Source organism: Microtus ochrogaster, chromosome 21, assembly GCF_000317375.1.
Source record: "Microtus ochrogaster isolate Prairie Vole_2 chromosome 21, MicOch1.0, whole genome shotgun sequence".
Lineage (NCBI taxonomy): Eukaryota > Metazoa > Chordata > Mammalia > Rodentia > Cricetidae > Microtus > Microtus ochrogaster.
The window spans coordinates 7,823,499-7,844,596 of record NC_022022.1 but is presented as its reverse complement, the minus strand read 5'-3'; the positions used below and the strand labels follow the sequence as shown (position 1 = coordinate 7,844,596).

General features: G+C 39.9%; 1 protein-coding gene and 1 non-coding gene across 2 annotated transcripts in view; one reads left to right on the top strand and one right to left on the bottom strand.

Annotated features, from left to right (window-relative positions):
• Positions 1-21,098, bottom strand: part of Spag17 (sperm associated antigen 17) — a 234,078-nt gene that overhangs the window by 52,044 nt on the left and 160,936 nt on the right. The window contains exons 29-35 of the mRNA XM_026784085.1: positions 20,337-20,551; positions 13,814-13,958; positions 8,936-9,090; positions 6,337-6,525; positions 4,213-4,358; positions 3,982-4,112; positions 2,103-2,230 (exon numbers count right to left, since the gene is read on the bottom strand). Of these exons, the coding sequence (XP_026639886.1) occupies positions 2,103-2,230; positions 3,982-4,112; positions 4,213-4,358; positions 6,337-6,525; positions 8,936-9,090; positions 13,814-13,958; positions 20,337-20,551 (1,109 nt within the window). The remainder of the gene's footprint in view (positions 1-2,102; positions 2,231-3,981; positions 4,113-4,212; positions 4,359-6,336; positions 6,526-8,935; positions 9,091-13,813; positions 13,959-20,336; positions 20,552-21,098) is intronic.
• Positions 7,733-7,865, top strand: LOC113457274. The gene has a single exon (XR_003377899.1). It is a non-coding gene; the product is annotated as a small nucleolar RNA SNORA64/SNORA10 family (small nucleolar RNA).

The following is a 21,098-nucleotide window of genomic DNA, read 5'->3' as shown; positions in this document are numbered from 1 at the left end:
GTTTTGGAGCCTGTCCTGGAACTAGCTCTTGTAGACCAGGCTGGGCTCGAACTCACAGAGATCCGCCTGCCTCTGCCTCCCAAGTGCTGGGATTAAAGGCGTGCGCCACCACCGCCCGGCAGTCACACATTTTTAATCCCAGCTCTAAGGAGGTGGAGACAGGAAAGGATATGGCTGGGCAGAGAGAGGAAAATAAGGGAGGGGAGAGACAAGAGTTCAATGCAGTTTGAGGATGGAGGCTGAGCCTTGCAGTCTGAACCAGTCAGACTTAGGATGCTGTCAGAGGAGGCAGTCTGAGGAAGGGATCTCCCTTTTGGTCTAAGGTCTCTCTAGTGGCTAGTTGCTCTGCTTCTCTGATTTCTCAGCTTTCACCCCCTAATACCTGACTCCGGATTTTGCTAAGAACAGTTAGAATTCTTACAACAATCCAAATTTAAAGTATCAAGGAAACAGAGATGCCGAACTGAAAAAATAAAATGAAATTTATGCCCTGGTGATGCTGACACATGCATAGGCAGTCCATAAATAGTGCTTCTGTTGAATTTGTCCACATTGGGTATCATACTACCAAATTTTAGTTGTCTGGTCTGGTGAATATCTGAAGGACCAAGTAAAGAGTCAGTCCTTCCAGCAGAAGTTGAAGCTATTACAGAACCACCTGTGAAGGATGAAATGGTGCTGGAAAAATCCTCATCCTCATGGATCTGAGCAAAATTGTATCTTTCTGTGTACCATTAACAATCTCAAATGGTGCTCTGTTGGGCATCCTTTCAGGAGGGCTGTGGGATTCTGCCCATGGTAAATCAGCAACAATCTAATTCATGTTACGTGGATGATGCTTTGTTTGGCATGCTCAGGTCGCCGAAGACATTTGGAGTTAGCATTCCTTAACTTCCTGGCTCTGTATGAATTTATATAAGAAGATTCGGAGAGGAAAATCATTCCATGGGCCTGGGCCAACTTTGAGCCGACTCTAGATGAAATCCGCCTCCAAAATCTTCGAGGGCTTTCTTGGGAAGAAATGTGTGCCTAAGATGAGCTCAAATCTCTGCCATCCTAGCAACTGGCCTTGGTGCTTCATTTTAAAAAAGAGTGGCCAGTGACAGCCATCCAGTGGCTTTCAGTTTGTAGTATAAGAGCTTCAGATGAAGAGAATAATCTCCATTAATCCAGAATGGGGTGTATTTATCCTATCATCCTGTAGTACCTGCAGCCTTTTGGCATTCTCAACTTTCAGAGAAGAATATTATGGTCCAGTATACCCTGTTCCAAGATTCAGGACAGGACATCATGGTCACATTCATCTCATCAACTTGATTAGAGCCACCAGATTAAAACTAAGAAGTGGATGGCCTTTGCTCATCATCTCTGCTCTTGCTACAGCAGAATTTACTATAAGATACTGAAAGTAGAAACTCAACATGTTACCTTCTTCACTTAACAGCAATATGCTCTATGTTCACATTTTGGTGTCTTCGCAGTTTCGTAACTGAACACCAGATGATGTGCTGGACATGTTGCATACGGTGGTTGTGGAACAAAACGACAGTCTTTCAAGATGCAGGGTTCAGTGATGCCTTAGCAAAATGTTATTTCATTCTTTTGAAACTCTAGGGTGGAGTTGAACTAATCTGGCATGATCATAAGCACAGTATTTATTTGCTAACATTGCAGTTGTAAAACTGCTTCTCCCCCTCTCTTTTTTTCTCCATTTATGCATCTTTAATACACAAAGAAAAGTTACAGGGAGAGTGAAAGGCACCAAAGTTTGTTCAAAATTAACAGCTTAAGAAATGACAGGAAAAGTGGTATGGTATCAGGAAGTCTATGTTAGGTGAAATGTAACAGGTTATTCAAGAGGGATGTTTTAATATATAGGAATATGCCCAGGCTTACAATGCAGAATAAAATATAAAACTAAAATTAGTTAGCCAGGCCTAGTCCTCTAAAATTCTATTGCTACATCTACAAATTATTAAAATCTCCAAATACAAAACTTCTTGAACTTGTTCATTATCTCACCAGAGGATGGAAATATATGAAGCTACAGAAGCAGACCTGAGCCCAAATAGAAATGTAAATACAGTGACTTTACAGTATACCTCAACTGAAGGGAATCTTTCCCATGACCTCGACTGGAGATTCGGAGGGACGATGGTGTCTAACTCCTTCTTCATTACCCATGGTGATGCTTCATAGAAAGGGCGAAGCACCGTGATACTCAAGGCACCTGGATTCAAGAAAATTACCAGAGGTCATTTCTCTGCCAAAATGATGCTGACAAATTCAACAGGCATTAACTGAGTTCAACAAGTACTTTCGAACTGCTTTTTACACAAAAACCTTAGTCAGGTACAATGATTATGCCTTAGGGTGTTACTCTCTAAGATGAGACCCTGAGTAGCCAACACCTGAAAGATGGACTTTAGTCAAACAAAAGCACTCACAAGTATCTTTCTGTCCCTCAACAATTATATTTGGGTCAGGTCGGCCAACAAGTTGCCTTGACTCCCTCTTCTTTTGCCTTCTCCAGAGATGCAACATTTAGTCATGTATCTCCGAGGTATCCCATCCTGTACTGAGCAACAGCTAGCTTGTCTAGCAGGCTGTACTCTGGAGTGAACCTACCCTGGCAGCCAGTGAGGTTCACTAGTGAGACTCACCCATGATCAAAACTTCTTTGACTTTTTCTGGCCTAAACAGTAAAGCGGGGTCTTCTCTGCTCACTTCTGCCTCACCTTGAAGCATGACCTCCTTCTGCAGTTCAGACGGTTCGGTCTCTTCTTACCCATCTTCAATTCAGTAGAATTCTTTGTGTTTTCTTCTCCAAAAAATCATGACCCCCCCCCCCAAAAAAATGCACTAACAAGTTCTTGGGTCTTAAACAACTCCAGAGAAACTTTGTAGACAACCCTAGGTTTCTCTGTTCCAAACTCTCAGTGAAAGATATTTCTATTCTTCATGGATCTTATACAAGACTGTAATTACAGTTATTTATGTGGCTATATAATTAATACCCATTTCTCTCATCAAATTATAAGTTTTAAGGAAATAGATTCTATGTTTGTTTTACCTCATTATGTACTCCAAATCTAAGATGGCATTTGGCACAGGATATGCTGCTAAGTTGATGCTACTTAAATGGTTAAAAAATACATTGAGGAGAGTTCTTGGTGCTTCATAGTTTTTGTTTGTTTTAGTTGACAAGTCAGAGTCAGAGTCTTTTTGGCTATGTAGTGCAGGCTGACCTCAAGCTTGCATTGGTCTCCTAGTTCAGGGATTAATGTATCACCATGCCCACCAACCTTATATACATATTTGCATGTCCTGACTAGCCAGGAACAGCCTTCCATTTTTCACATTCACAAGAACAGGGCATATAACATGTACATGTATGCTGATAAGCTAAAAGATACAAGCATAGACATGCAATCATACTCTTAAGTAGACTCAAAATATATACCATCAAAGAAAAGATTTAAAAAATCCCAGAAACCTCTCTATATAATAGGCATACCAAAGTATGTGCTTTTAATCTCATGCAATGGTTTCTTTGAAATTCATAAAAATAATATAAATTCCCAACAAATATGTTCTATAGCATGATTATATATATGCCTCTGATTAATATTCTAGCTGATGTATAAAATGTGTTTTCTTATTGTATTCAGTTTGACCAAAACATACCCTTAAAAATGATAAAAAAGAACTTTTAAGAGATCTCATATTGTTTCCAAACAGGATGGAATGAACTCATAAATAAGATCTAGGCACAAGCTGCTTATGGCATTAAGAGTCATTCATTCTTGGCTGACACAAGTTGATTCTTAGACACAGTTTGAGATGAATCTCACTTTCTAGAACTGTGTAGGTAAGATGACATGGCCAGTTGGAGGAGCAAAATGAGAAAAGGGGACTGCACAGCAAGAGGACTAGAGTCCTTGAGGACACAAGGAGCAGCAGGCGGCATGGTGTCTCTACCTGGCTGTTCCTGGACTGGTTCCTGGAGAACCACAGTCGTGGATTCTCCGTAGGCCAAGGATAGGTATTCTTCTATGTCACTGTCTCGGAGGAGTTCCACACCGGATCCGTCAGTGTAGATCACAAAAAACCTGGTTGAAGTAAAAAGAGGAACATTAGAGACACTCAGGAAAGTTGCTTCTTGAATTCGGGATGGAGAATGAAATACTAATGTTGCTAGTATCATTTTACCTGGGAACGTGTTCCCCATAGATTTGCATGTGATTCTTTGCAAGGTGAATTGATGACAAGCTTTCATAGCCCTCAGTTTGTACACTGAGATCAGCTTCTAATTTCTTTTTTGGTAACATTGTTGATACAGAGCCATCAGCCATGACCTATGAAACATAAGAAGCTGAAGGAACAAATACCAAAGTGCCCACATTACCAATGATCCAAGGTGCACAAACATGCACTCTTTTGGATTATCAGAAAATCGAGCATAGCATATTTAATCACATGGTATTGATATTATATATGAATTTCATTAATAAAAGAGGAGATTCCCTAGTAGTACGGTATAGCTGTACTCATAAACCACACACAGGCAGTGAAAACAAACTGAAACACATTTAGAAGAAAGAGACCTGGATTGAGAGGGGAATCAAATCTTATCCTCTGGGGATTAGGGATAGAGAAACTGAACATGAAGGAAAGAACATCCGGGTGACTGATGATTCGAAATACGGAGAGAACCTTTGCATAGCGAAAGCTGAGATTCAAGTGCGGAACTGTAGTTCCTTGGAAGAGCATATAGGGAAATAAGTTTAGGATAAACATGAGAGACAACATTCTAGTTACTAGAGCTGTCAATATCCGGCATCCATCTCTTCAGAAAGGAGCATGGCACAGGCTGCCCACTGTAGGTGAGGTGGCCCTAGAGGGGTATCAGAAACACGCTTGGCAAGAAACAGCCCAGACATTTCAGTCTGGAGGGGCTGTGGCTTTATGTTTCCATGGCTAGTCATTGCTGATTGAGATTTCTCAGTTCATGCCCACACTGTGAAGAGTCTCAATTACTTAGCAAAGAGAAATATAAACAGAACCAGGACTTGTCTGCGTATTAAAACAGCGCTAGGGATTCTGTGGTTTGAGTCCGAATCTAAAACCTAACCTCACATCCACCAGTCAATGGAGGAAATTCCACTGTTGGGTGAGGATGGGGGGGGAGATAAATGTCTAGAGCAGGGGGTGGCAGTGCTTTTTGGTGAAGGGCCAGAAGAAAAGACTTCAGGAGCTGACACCATAGTTCTCGCTTGCAAATGCACAGCCCTTTCCACTGCTGAACAAAAGCAGACAGAGAACACACAGAAGAACATCCCTGTCTTATGGTAACAATTTTGGTGGCACCGTTGAAATCTGCATTGTGTGTACCTTTATATGGCATGAAATACATTCTTTCGAATTTTTGAACATTTTAATATCTGAGGTCCTAATCTATATAAAATAGGGGGACCAAATTTGCCAAGACCTGGGCAGAGAGAGATAAGGGCAGCATCATGGGATAGAGAAGAGAGCAGCTCCATAGCACAGCCTGAGCCCTGTCCAGACCCTTTCTACCTATCCATCAGCAGCCCTGCTAGGCGCTTCTTACCATAGGCTGCCCTAGTGCCATGGAATTGCAGGCTGCTTGCATTTGCCCTCACCCTAATCCTTATGTCCTTGTATGTGGTTGCATTATTTTTTCCTGTACTTCTCAAATTGTTGATTAGTTTTAATGTTTCTCTTGCCCACATTATGAAGATTGTTCTTCCCTAAGAAAGTATACTTGAGGATCAAAGAAAAAAATATTGACGTTCATGTTTGATTGGCAGAGGGCAAGCAAATGACCCCAATGCAGCAAATGTAAAAACTGATATGGAATTTGTCTAGTACAATACATCGCAACACCAAGTTGGGGTAGTCTGAAAAAAAAAATGGCCCCCACAGGCTCATTGGGAATGGTGTTATTTGAAAGGATTAGGATGTGTGTGGTCTTATTGGAGTAGGTGTGGCCTTATTGATGGAAGTGTGCCACTGGAGGTGGGCTCTGAGGTTTCAGAAGCTCAAGCCAGGTTCAGTGACTCATCCTCTCTTCCTATTGCCTGCTGATCCAGATGTAGAGCTCTCAGCTCCCTCTCCAACACCACTTCTGCCTGTGTGCTGCCTTGCTTCCTTCTGCGACAATAAGGGACTAACCCTCTGAACCATAAGCCAGCCCCAATTAAATGTTTTCCTCTATAAGAGTTGCCATGGCTGTGGTGTCTCTTCACAGTTAGAAAGCTCTACCTATGACAGAAGTCCAGGCTCTCTCTCCACACGGACCCTGTGCCTTACCTGAAAGGTGTTCCCCTCAGGATCCAGGACCTCACAGATCACCTCTGAGGTGTGCTTCATGATGTACCTGCTGGCTCTCAGCTGCTCACGCTTCTGGAAGGGGTGGTAGATGTTGCTGCTCGGTTCATGGCAGTACGTAGCTGAACAGTCTCTGTCGATATAAAGGCAGCCTGTGTTTGGGGGTAACACCTAGAAGGAGGAAGAAAAAAAAGACATTAAGTTCTCTTGTGCAACTTCAGGGATTTGAAAGATATTTCCAGGACAAAAATATTACTTAAGAAATAACATAATGTTTCAGAAGGATGGCTTGCTGAGGGGCAAACAGAAGATACAGTTTCTAGACCATAGCCTTACATTTTCCATTTCATTTTTTTCTATATTTGTCCTGTGCCTTCTTATTTCAGACTTTCTCCATTTTAACTGTACATAGGGCTCCATGTGATTTGTTTGATGCCCATTTTTTTTTTGCAAGAAGAAACTTCCTTAAAGGGGATAATAGTTCTTCAAAACATTGGTTAGTCTTAGCCCCTCTGGTAGGTGACACAGTCAAGTAGTATTTATGTAATGACTTCTAATTGCTTTATTTGAATTATAATTTATGTGCTGTAAATTCACCCCTTGGAAGTGCAGTATTTGGTAATGTTTTAGTATATCCAAGAACTTGTGCAATCAGTTATACATGATTCTAGAATATTTCTATCATTCCATCCACAAAGAAACCCCAGTCTTATTAGCAATCACTGTATCATCCTTGATCCCAATACCAGGCGACCACTACTTCATTATCTTCGTAGAATTTTCTCTTCTAGTTTTTCCATATAAATGGAAACCACAGCATCATTACCAGTCAGTGTATCATCTCTGTCCCCAATCTTCAGTGGCTGCTAACCCATCGCCTGTACGGATTTTCCTATTCTAAACCTTTCATACAAGTAGAAGCATCACTATGTAGCTTCTTTCACTTGGAATAAGGGTTTCAAGATGCAGCAGTTTGTGGCATGCAGCTCATCCCATTCGCCAGCACTATGACAGCACCAGTTGACACACCAATGTGGATAGGGGACATCTCCGAAGGCCCCATTTCTAGATGAAGACCTTCAGGTAACTAACAACTGCTGAGAGAGGGAGATTGAGTCTTCTTCAGGGATAATCCCGATGGGTTATCCAAACTCGTGTGATTAGCTCTAAATGCATATCCTTATAAGCAACAAGAAACAGATTCAGTGGTATATACTTATATACACACCTGTGTGTATTGGTGTAACAATAATAATGAAATAAGAAGAGGTCATGAATTTGAGGTGTTGGAAGGCAGAAAAGGGAGGGTAGAAATGATGTAAACATAGTCCTTATGGTTACAATTCTCAAAAAAAAACCCTCAGTTAAAAAAATCTGCCCTCCCTCAGCTCTACAGGATCACACAGCCGAGTATGTGCTTGGTATGGTTTTTCATGGAAGGAGGGGAAGGCCCTCTTCATGCATGGCAGACCTGCAAGAGGAGATTCTCTATTCCTAGGAGTCTGACAGTTCTGGGTGGAAGGGAATTCAGGCTACCAACACTTCCCATTGTCCTTTAGCCAAGGCAACCTTTGGTGTCATCTTCAAGAGGCACAACTACCTGACTCCTGACATCTGAAAAAGAGATTGAGTCCACCAAAGTCTTTATCAGGAACTCACTAGCCATCTTGTGAAAACCCACACTTGGGTGTCCATTCAAAGGATACAGACTTCAGCTGTAACTACCAGGGAGGCTTTTTATACCAGAAGAATGAAGTGTGTCAAGTCTGTTTTTAAAATGATGCTTATGCCATGGGAGACATTGCTAATGAACATCCGCCTTACATTTTCTTTCATCTCTCACTTTCAGCGCTTGCTTTGCCCCATAGCCATCTCTACTGGGTGAAGAGAGGAAACATAATGACCAGAGAGATGGGAGGGACGCATCAGTTCAACTACTGTCACAGTGATGACCGTGTGTCCATCACATTCTGGCTTTCAGTTCTCAGCCCCTTGTAACATGGCGTGTGATAGCTCATGTCCCTCTTTAACATGCAGAAAGAGGGGAAATCTCTCAAAGACTAAAGGCACTGTATGCTGACATCAGCACATTCTGTTTAATAGGAAGATCAGGGAAAATGGAGAGGGGCGTGTTGCAGTTTTCTTTGCTTTTGAAGGACAAAGCTTTGCTTCATCTGGGTAAACTGTCTTCCCAGGACCAAACATACTGCCCTTCAGGTGCTTCACCCTGGGGGTCCTAGGGGTGGACTGGAGTCAAGAGCTGGCAGGAGATGGTGAGAGGCAGGTAGGAATCCATCAGGTCATTGGAATGATTCTGGCCCCACAGTGTGCAGTGTGGGGGTCTTTTTAGCCTAACCTTGATTCAATACCACTAACTTCCTGCAACAAGCCAGACAATGTCTTCCTAGAATGGATTGAAATGATGCAAAAGCAGAAGTGTGAGAAGTGCATTCTAAGATCAGGTGAGACACAAAAGCAACAGTGGGTGTCACTGCAGAAATTCCCATTGTCCCAGCAAAGCATGTTCTGCGAGTAGTGGAATACTTCCATGGGTCAGTGCTCACGTCCCAACTCGACCTACCTGGTATGATCCCTGTGGCTTCGCAATAATAGACGTTCCATCCCCAAAGGTGGCACAGCAGCTACTGTCCTCGCAGTTGGTGATAACAGTGGCATAGTGTGAGCTCTCTATCCGCATGCACTTCACCTGCCTGGTGACAGTCGCTGGACCTTCGGCTACAAGTAAAGTACAGGGTAAGGTGCATACAGTAGGTGATCAGCCTCGGGCTGTCTCCTGCCTATGTGGCTTCCTCGTGGGAAAGAACCTAGGTGCTGTCCACAGGGTTGGAGTGTGGCCTGCCATCCTTGCCAACTCAGAATAGTTCTAGAATCCCTTCATATATGATTTAGCATATTGGTCTTACTAAGTAGGTCGTTAGTATTCTTTTTATTTGGAGAAGTAGAAATATTTAATTTTGCAAGTTAAAAATTGAAATTCATAAAATATATTCACCAATGAAAATCTATACTTGTTCCTATTTTGTCATGTCACTTAAATGTGTATGTTTATAAGGAAGACTGCAGGTGAAGTTGAAGTTGTCTCCTATGTCTAGGTTTACTTTTTTGTTACAAGTCAATTTTATATCTTTATATAAATGTGTTAAGAATGAATAACACATGAGATTTATGTACTTTAAATTTATACAAACTAAATACAAATCTATTAAATTCTATAGTTACCATATCATTTTATACCTTTTTTTTACAACATTGTTTTGAGGTCTTTAACAATTTTTATTATTGAAAGATTTCATTATGTAGTAGAAACTGGTTTTGACCTCTTGGTTCTTCTGATGATACACCTGTGTTAGTGTGTGTGTATGTGTGTATACCATGTGTTTTTATATGATATGTTTATATGCAGTGTAATTGTATTAGTTATGTGTGCTTGTGTTAAGTGTGGGATTGTTTTAGTGTATATTGAGTGTGTGCATATGTATGTGTCTGTGTGCATTTGTAGTTAGTGTATGTATGTAGTTCCTTATAAAATAGTGACCCTTTTAGATAAGAAGTACATTTTATTTTTCTCTTCAATCACTGATGGACATTTATATTTTACCTAATATTTCAAATAATATGCCATTGAAATATTGAAAATAACACCCATATACCTGTTTAATCAGGGTATCTATATAATAACATCTCAAAGTTAACATTTTATACAATATACATGTTATAGGGAGAGGTGTGGAGGTGAGGGACTCTTAGGCAAGATCTACTACAATAATTTTGTATTACACAATGGAGATATTCCAAAAATGTTACTTTTAGGTGTTTTTTTTACTGTACACAAGTTAATACTATAAGGCAATAGGCTTATTATTTTTTCTGGTTGGAGTGATCATTTCAGTATTGTCTTAGTTAAGGTTTCTATTGCTATAAAGAGACACCATGACCACAGCAACTCTAAGAGGAAAACATTTAATTGAGAAGGTTTGCTTACAGTTTCAGAAGCTCAGTATGGCAGGGAGCATGGTTGCATAAACACAGACATGGTGATGGTTACATCTTGATCAGAGGCAACAGGAAATGTACTGAAGCATTGGGTAGTATCTTGAGCAGGAGACCTCAAATCCTGTCCCCACAATGACACACTTACCAACAAGGCCATACCTACTCCAACAAAGTCACACCTCCTAATAGTGCCACTCCCTTTGGGGGCCATTTTCTACCAAATTCCACTCATTGGCCCCTAAAGGCTGTAGGCTTATTAAAAAGCAAAATTGCATTCAGTACAACTTCAAAAGTCCCCATAGTCTTTAACAGTCTTAAACTCATTTCAAAGTCCAAAGTCTCTTCTGAAACTCATGGCAAATCTATTAAAATTAAAATAAAAAAGCAGATCACATACTTCTAACATAATGGCACAGGGTATATATATATATATATATATATATATATATATATACATACATACATATATATATACATGCCATTATATGGATACATGCCATTATATGGATACATGCCATTATATGGATATATATATATATATATATATATATATATATATATCTCCATTCCATATTGTGGGAAAGATAGCATAGTAAGGAAATACTGAACTAAAGCAAGACCAAAAAACCAAAAAACCAGCAGGCTAAAATCAAGACTCTGTATTTTTATGTCTGATAGTAAAATGCTCTTCAGATCTCCACGTCTGCTCAACTTGTTGACTGCAGCACACTCCTTTCTCCAGGACTGCCTCTGCTCCCTGTTAGCAGTTTTTCTTGGCAGATATTCTGCAGCTCTAACATCTCCAACATCTTGGAGTCTCCAAGGAAATCCAGGCTTCATGCAATGGCATCTCTAGGGCTCTATTCAGGGACACTCCTGACATACGTCTGACTTCAGTAGCTTTCTATAGGCACAGAGGCAAATTCCATACCCCATTTCTTCTACACTTAACTCTAAAACCATGTGGCCAAAGCTGCCAAATTCTGTAGCTTCCTGGGGCTGGAATCCTTTTAAATTACATCTTCACTAGCTTTCTGTTCTTCATTGCCCAAGCTAGGCTGTACTGAAACTGGATCTCTAGACCAGGCTGGCCTCAAACTCAGATATCTGACAACCTCTGCCTTCAGAGTGCTGGGATTAAAGGTGTGCACCACTACACCTGACTCCAAGTTTTCTTTAGTTTCTTTTCACAAGTTGGAAACATAGCTGGGAGAGATTTTACCCTCAGGTCACCCCCTTTATTCCATTTCTTAATCCATCTATCTCATTGACCAGAGGATTTAGCTCTATTCTACTTCATAGTGCCCTTTTCTCCTCAAATTAACATTTTGTAATTTACTGTGATCAGTTTGCTCCTTTTCATTATACACCTTTACCACATGACAGTCTATACTAGGCTGTTTTGAGACATACTCTGCCAATTGAATTAATACTAAACTCTTCCCTTTAACCTCAGGTAGAGTTTTTGGACAAGAGCAATAGGCAGCCTCTTTATTTGCAAAAATATCACAAGAAGGATCTCTAGGCAAAATATTAAAATTCTTCTCCTCTGAAACCCCTCGAGTGAGCTCCTGACAGTTCAAATAATTCTTAGCACCACTGTCTTCCATGCTCCTACTAGTATGGCCCATTATACGGCACTTAAAGCATTGCACTGCTTTATTAACTCAAAGTACCAAAGTCCATATTACTCCAAACAAAAACATGATCAGGCCTATCACAGCAATACCTCACTCCTGGTACCAACTTCTGTCTTAGTTAAGGTTTCTATTGCTGTGAAGAGACACCATGACCACAGCAACTCTTAGGAAGAAAATCATTTAGTGGGGTGGTTTGCTTACAGTTTCCAAGGCTCAGTTCATTATCATCATGGCAGGGAGCATGGTGGCATGCAGACAGACATGGTGCTGGCTACACCTTGATCAGAAGGCAATGGGAAATGACCTGAAACACTAGGTGGTATCTTGAGCAAAAGAGACCTCAAAGCCTGTTTCAACAGTGACATACTTCCTTCAACAAGGCCATACCTACTTCTCCACAAAGCCACACCTCCTAATTGTGCCACTCTCTTTGGGGGAGGCATTTTCTTTCAAACCATCACAGCTAAATAAGCATATATTAGAATATTGATACTATACACCTTAAATATACTCTAAGGAAAATCATGCAGGCATTAAAGAGAAAGAGCTTAAGAATAACTTAGATGTGTAAACACTCCTTAAATTTAAGCGAGGCTTTGTGGCACCCTTCCAGATTCTTTGAGTAGGCTCCAACTAATTAGCTGTTGTGGCTTCCCTTTTCATTCTTATTTTTCTGACAATGAGATGCTCTACTGTGAAGGAGGACCTCTCTGAGCTCATTTGCTTATGCAAATGGAATACACTAAGGATCAAAGGAGACAGATTTTGGAATCAATATCAAAGATGGATGAGTCATGATTATTAACTTTTAGTTGCCAATTTTGGCCCCAGGTCTTTATTGAGCAGCCAATTACAGCTGTGACAATTCCTGTCCCTATTGGGGCAAAGAGCACAATAAAAGGTACTAATGTTCTTTCTGCTTACTGCAGCCATGATTTACAACAGCTCAGCTTAAGAGTCAATCAAATATCCATTATGGATGAAAAATATCTGACAAAAGGAAATCCTGTCATCTGTGATGAAGCTGGGGACATTATGTCGAATAAGACAGAACTAGGAAGACAAATACTACACAATCACACACACACATCTCTCACACACAAAAACATACATGCTTCACACACATGTACACAACACACACCGTACCACATGCCTGCCCACACATTCACGTACACCTATGCACACAGATACACATATCTACACACATATGTAAATATACATTCACATGTATGTCTATACACATGCACATATACAGGCTCACATACATTTGCATATATACATATATACATACCATATACACTTATGGAATTTTAAAAAGTGAAATTCACAGGAGTGGAGAACAAAATAGTAGTTACTAGTTGTGGGGGTTGAAAAGATGTTCATCAAATGTTTTAAAGTTTCAATTACAGAGGAAAGTAGCTTAAAGATATCTTGAAGGTCATAACTACAGCAAATATGTAATATACAACATTTGAAAACTGATAAGTACAGGTTTTAAGAGTTCTCAACTCAAAACATCATGTATGTGAAATAGTTTGCTTGACTATTGCACAATATGCAAATAGTTCAAAATATGTTGCATATGATGAAAAGGTACAATTTTTATAATTAAATAAATACATCAAAATAAACATCATGACCATTATCATCATCATCACAATGGGGACCAAAGGACCCTCTTTGCATGGGTATTCTCTGGTTGGCTCACTTATTTTTTACAAATGTTTTTGAAATGAGGCTTCTACTTGTATCATGCTAAAGACTTGTACAATTCTGTTGTAACTGTCTTGAAAAATACAACTCACTTGTTTCTTCACCATCTGGAGGAATAATATGATCTTCATAAACCTGATAAAAGGTTGTGATTCTGGTACCATCAGCATGATCCACGATCCGGGTTCCATCTTTCTTTTCAACAATGATCACCTTGTCTTCTCGAGTAATCATGACCTGAATGTGAGAAGCACAACATAACCATTGGGCCAGATGGTTAGACACAGCAAGTTTATTTCCATGCTTAGTGAATGTGAAGGTTTTGTTATCTACCTGATCTACTACTTTAGTTGATTTCTGAGATAGATAGGACTCCCATTGTACAGATGAGGAAATTTAGGCTTATAAAAGTGAAGAAAAAAATGTCAAAGTTACTCAAGAATTAAGTGACAGGGAACATTTCAATATATAAAAGATAAAGAATCAAGACTGGGTCTAATAGATTTAATGCAATGTCCATCAAAATCCCAAAATTCTTCAAAGAACTCAAAAGAACAGTACTCAACTTCAAATGGAAAAGCAAAAACCCAGGATAGCCAAAACAATCCTGTACAATAAAAGAACATCTGGAGGCATCACAATCCCTGACTTCAAATTCTACTACAGAGCTACAGTACTGAAAACAGTTTGGTATTGGCATTAGAACAGACAGGAGGACCAATGGAACCGAATAGAAGACCCGGATATCAATACACACATCTTTGAACATCTGATCTTTGATAATGAAGCAAAAAAATATCAAATGGAAAAAAAGAAAGCACATTTAACAAGTGGTGCTGGCATAACTGGATATCATGTAGAAGAATAAAAATAGACCCATATCTATCATCATGCACAAAACTCAAGTCCAAATGGATCAAAGACGTCAATATAAAGCTAGACGCACTGAACCTTATAGAAGTGGCACAGGGAACCACTTCCTAAATATAACCCCAGCAGCAGAGACACTGAGAAAAACAGTTAATAAATGGGACCTCCTGAAACTGAACAGCTTCTGTAAAGCAAAGGACACAGTCAAGAAGACAAAAACAACAGCCTACAGAATGGGAAAAGATCTTCACTTACCCCACTTCAGATAGAAGTCTGATCTCCAAAATATACAAAGAACTCAAGAAACTGGACACAAAAAGAACATTTAATACAATAAAAAATGGAGTAAAGACCTAAATAGAGACTCTCAACAGAGGAATCTAAAATGTCTGAAAGACATTTAAGGAAAAATGTTCAACATCCTTAGTCATCAGAGAAATACAAATCAAAACAACTCTGAGATTCCATCTTACACCTGTAAGAATGGCCAAGATCAAAAACACTGATGACAACTTATGCTGGAGAGGTTGTGGGGAAAAGGAAACACTTCTGCATTGCTGGGGGAAATGCAAGCTGGTACAACCTCTTTGGATGTCAGTGTGACCATTTCTCAGAAAATTAGGAAACAACCTTCCTCAAGACCCAGTAATATACCCCTTTTGGGTATATATCCAAAGGATGCTCAATCATGCCACAAGGGCATGTGCTCAACTATGTTCATAGCAGCTTTGTTTGTCATAGACAGAACCTGGAAACAACCTGAATGCCTCTCAACCAAAGAATGGATAAGGAAAATATGGTACATTTATACAATGGAGTACTACACAGCAAAAAAAAAAATCTTGAATTTTGCAGGAAAATGGATGGAGCTAGAAAACATTATTTTGAGTGAAGTAATCTAGATGCAGAAAGACAATTATCACTTGTACCCACTCACAGGTGGTTTATAAACATAAAGCAAAGAAAATCAGCCTACAAACCACATTCCCAGGGAACTTAGACAACAATGAGGACACTAAGAAAGACTTATATAGATCTAATCTACATGGGAAGTAGAAAGTAGAAAAAGACAAGATCTCCTGAGTAAATTGGGATCCTGGGGACCTTGGGGGAGGGTTGAAGGGGGGAGAGGAGTGGCAGGGAGGGGAGCAGAGAAAAATGTAGAGCTCAATAAATATCAATAAAAATTAATATAAAAGACTGGGTCGATAGAGGTCAGTCTGGGATACAGTTCATAGGACCTTTTGTTTGGAAACTATTGAGATGAGATAAATGTGGCACATGTAGGCTGCCCTTGTGTTGTGAAACCCCTGCTGTGCAGGACTACCCTAGATAGGGTGAACTGTAAGTTGACAATCAATTAGCATAGTATTAGAGACTGTGGAGGAGAGGTTGCAGTTCCTTCTAGCCAAGGTGACCCACATCTACAAAGACTCATTTGTTTGCCATGATGACTCACATTTTCATAGCCTTTTGTTTGCCTACCATGCATGCTTGAAGGGTTCAGGATGCTAAGTACATGGGTTGTTACTAGTCTTCTAGCTTATGAGGATGGCATACCAACTGTACTGTGCTCCTGTCCTGAATCTTTCCTTAAAGCTGAGAAGATGTAATCATGGGTGAAAGACTATTCTGCTCTATTAGTTTGAACACAGGTTTGAGTGGAGGGTTTTCTTATATGAAATGGGGAGGGTCTGGGCAGAGTATTAGTAGCTTTGTCTTCTCTGTGAACACATACATGGAGAGAAGCAACTTAAGGGAGGAAGCTGATGATGCTGTGTCTGGAGCAGGAAGTATGAAAGATGAGTGATAATGCATATCAGACTGGCTTACTCCTCTTCCTCTGCATAAGCCAGTCTGGAAATCCAACTCATGCTTAGGGTGAGTCTTCTCTCACCTTCAAGTGATACCTAGAGAGGTTCATGTCTCAGACAACTTTAAATCTACTCCAGTTGGCCATGAAAGTTAACCACCACAGAAGAGAAATGGCTGAATGAATGACCTCAGGTAGAAAGACAACAGTTCAACACTCCATCACCTGTCAGGTTTATTTCAGCTCAGTTCAAAAGTGCAGGGTGTGCACTATGATGGGTGCTATGGTGGACTGGCATAGATTTCCTTACTCTATAGAGTGGGGACACTGGCAGGATGTCATTTCAGGGCTTCTGGGTTCTATGGTGGGTGCTCTGCATGGCTCAGTTCTCTGCCTAAGGTAATGGTACTGAGCTTGAGCCTGGTATGTAAGAGAAAAGTACTGGCTTGATCAAACCACATGGAAAGACTAAGAGTAATGGGCAGATGATGGGAGTCTGGGAGGCTACAAACTAAGTGGGAGAGACTTCAGACTTTCTCCTCAAAATGAAAATACCACGGAGGGATTTTCAGGCATATAGACTGGAGTAGGAATCATGAAACAGCCAACAAATCCTAGCAGTTCCTTCAATCTGAAAGAACAATCAGAACTTTGTAGACTGTAGCTAATCATTGACCAGCTGTTATGAGCTGACTGTGTCTCCCCCAAATTGATATGCTGAAATTTCAGCCCCCAAGATGGGACCATTAGGAATTGGAGCTTTTGGGAAATGACATGCTCATGAGGTTAGAGTCCTCTTGAATTAAATTAGTAACCTTATATAAAAAAAGGCATCCTAGAGAACATTCTCTTTCCATTGTGTGAACCTACAATGGAACCACAATCTGAAACCTAGAATTATGTGCTCAGGTCATGAAGGTTATCCACTCTCATTTGAAATACCTAGCTTTCAGAGATTCCAAAGATAAATTTTTGTTGTGTCTAAGCTCCCCAGGCTCTGGCACTTTATTATAGCAACCTGAATAGACTAAAACACTGGTAAAGTTCTCAAGCTCTGTGCATGTGTCATGAATGGAGAGATGGAAGCTGTGTTGTGTGGTTCAGAACTCCCTTCATGAGAAGACTCCTGACATGGGGAGTGCAGGCAGCAAATCGATATCAGCTCTTGGCTCATTCAACACTTGCTTCTCCAGAAGACAGGTTCTTTGCCTTAGACTCATCCTGCTTCTGGGTAGCTGTTTCCAGGAGCCAAATGGGACAGGGTTCCATGGGTCTAGTCACTCCTCCAAGACTTGAGACATCAAGATAAGTAGTACTTGCCTATGAGGTCATTGCTGGGTTGATTACTACTTTGCTGGGTCCATGTTACAAGTCAACTCTTTCCTCCCACTTCTTTGAAGATATGGTATCACTAAGAAATATTATACACCCCAAATATTATACATCCCCCAAAAGATTATATTTGTTTGGATATTCTAACTTGCAGATGCAGCTCTGTAGATATACTATGAACCAAAGAATCACTCAGGAATTAAGACCAGTCTCATCTTACAAGGTGATTTATCAGAGCCAAGAGCTTTGTTGATATTTAAACCAAGATGCAGGGCATATTAAAATTATTGCCTTGTAAATAAAGTGGCTGGCTTTTTTTTTTGCTGTAGATTTTTTGCTGTAGCTGACTCCACTTCCATTACAAATTTGTGAGTTATCTCCCACAGTTTAGCACTATTTAAGCTATATGTGAAGACAGTCACACAATCAAGAAACTTGCTTCCCACTACCAGGTCTTTGCTCCTCTCTCCTATGCAAACATAGAGATCTGCCTTCCTGCAATTATCTTTACAGGCATTTGGTCAGTGTTTAGTGTCCAGACAAAAGCATTCCATTAAAGATATTCCCAGATATTCAAGGACATAGAATTACTACATACCCAAAGCTGTTAATTCATAGCTGCTTGTATAGATAGAAAAAATAAGCATGCCTTGGTTTTACCTCATTTATAGATAAGAAAAGTGATGACCTAAAACTAACCTTGCATTAAAATATTCCCAACTCTTCACCTTGCTTTCACCTCAGTTTACTGATAATTTTAGTTCAGGAGATTCACTGTTTGTCTTACTCTCAAGAAAAATAATTAACAATCTATCCACAGCCCAGAGGAAGACTAATCTCTGCTGCTGCCTTTGATAAGCATCTAGCATAAGCACCTGCTAACATTGAAGCTTGCTAACATTTGAAAAAAAATGCTAATCAACCAAGGGTCATAAACTTCTCTTGTCTGTTTATGTAGGTTGCCTAGTTACCTATGCTTACAAGGTTTTTGGGGTAAGAACAACAAGAGTTAAGGGCTGGAGAGATGGCTCAGAGGTAAAGAACATTGCTCTTCCAGAGGTCCTGAGTTCAATCCCCAACAACCACATGGTGGCTCACAACCATCTACTCTGAGATCTAATGCCCTTTTTTGGTGTTCAGGCAAAACATGCAGATAGAATACTGTATATGTAATAAATAAATAATAAAAACATAAAACATTAAAAAATAAAAGAAGAGAGTTAACAGAAGCAGGAACTGAAGCAAAAATCATCCCCCAGATTAAAAGAGATAGGAAAACAAAAAAGAAAAGACTATGGTAGAGAATTGAAATTGGAATTAGAGTTGATCCAGAGAATTAGAGCTAAGAAGTTATATACAGGACACATGAATTAGAATGAAGATTGAGAAAGAAAATACAATAAAGAGAAATGGATAGAAAGAATGTGTTATGAGTAGACTTCTTAACCCTCAGATTTTAGTTTCTTTTGTTTATTGAGGCATCTTTATTTTGAACCCTGAGAGGAAGTTTTAGAGGCTGGACCTTTAAGGTTCCCAATACATATCCAATAATTAGGCACTCTCATTTTTTAGATGTATATTGTCCTAATTATAGCGGATACAGTGTTTTGATCAGTGGTCTATATGTGAGAATATTTTCTCTAGGTTTCTCCAGGCCTTCTGGGAACAGGTGACTTTCACATAACATCATGGTAGGCAGACATTTTAACTTAGGAGAGAAATATATACTGAGCACTATTTTGGGTTCTTGTTATATCAGTGATAATCTCAGTCAGGAATGCATAATGAGAGATACAGCTGTATCATGAGCTAACTGAGAGTATGAGCTTTGACGACAAATTGTCATAATTCAAATTCCGGCACCACGGATGGCTGGATGACAACTTTAATGACACTTATTTGCCACTTGCTCTTATAGCGGGATAACATCCTCCACACAGTTGCCCATTGATGCTGAGTGGGTTAGTTATTCAATGAGTGATTGTCTGAAGGCATAGGCCATGAGCTAATTCTTATCCCTCACTACAGAGGGTCAGACAGAAGTAGGACAAGGACATACAGCCTCTCTTTCCCAGAGATCCAACAGGTGTACAAATACACTTAACATAAGGAGACATGTGACAGTAATCACATTTATCGTTAAGTAGTGTAAAATATTCATGAGCTAGTCAACATTGCAGTTCACTACAGAGACAAAGGCAGGACTTCAATCCTAGCTTGGATTGTGCAGCAAGACTGTCTCAATTCAACGACAACAACAATTAATTATTAAGTAAATAAAGAAAAGAAAAAGAACAAAAAATCTATAACCAAATCCATGATCTGAACCTCACTTCAAAAGTTAGTATTCTGTTCTAACATGATTTCATACACACACACACAAGCACGCACGATTTTCAGAAAACAGTATGCTTGCCACTAAGATCACTACACAGTGATTTTAGACAGGGGACAATGGGCCTGCTCTTCCATTCATCTACCCACCTACGACCTAACAAATATTTGAAATTTAGGATTTGCCACACATTCATCTACACATTGTTTCAAATCTCTAATGAAGCAGTTTAGACATTTTTGTGCTGGGCACTAGTTTGTCATACCGTTCCATTGATGGGATCTGTAGCCTGGAAGGATAAAAATGGTTTCAAGTCTTCAATTTTCTTCGGTCCTTTGGTGCCGATCCGATTCCCATCAGGTGTTGTTGTAAACCAGGTGCCAGTGTGGGAATCCGTAGTGATTGCTGTTTGAGCTACTACCTCTGGGAGAGCTTCATGGGTTTCAGTCTTGTGTGCCATTGGATTTTTGTGACCTTTTCCTGTGGAGGTTCAAGGACAATTAGACAGAGCAATGCAATTAGAACACTTTCATAAACTGTTCATTACGTCCTTATACAGCATAAATTTACTGTGACGCTGGCATAAACAAGCCAAAGCAATAGTCATCAATTATATTACCTTTCAATAGAGAAAGTTAGGTTATAAATCCATCTGTTTGGAGACTAAGCCTTAGCTCAGCTGTCATCACCTCCCTCTCACCCCCCCCCCCCGAGAAAGACACACATACATACAACTCGCTGTTTGTTTCTGTACAGTTTTAACCTTCCTTACTTATCCCTGAATCCAAGATTGTGTAGCCTCCATTTTACTCTTTGGTGCCTGCCTTTTCTCCTACAAATCCAATCGAGCCCTCACTGCCTTCTAGACATTTAATCTCCTCTATCTTCTCTGATCTGAAACTTGGAACCCTCACTAGCCAGGCATCTCCTTGGCTTCTTTTTTTTTTTTCTTCAATTTTTGTCAGAGTTGGCTGGCATTTTTATTTTGTTTGGTCATTTATTTATTTATTTAATTAATTTTATTTAT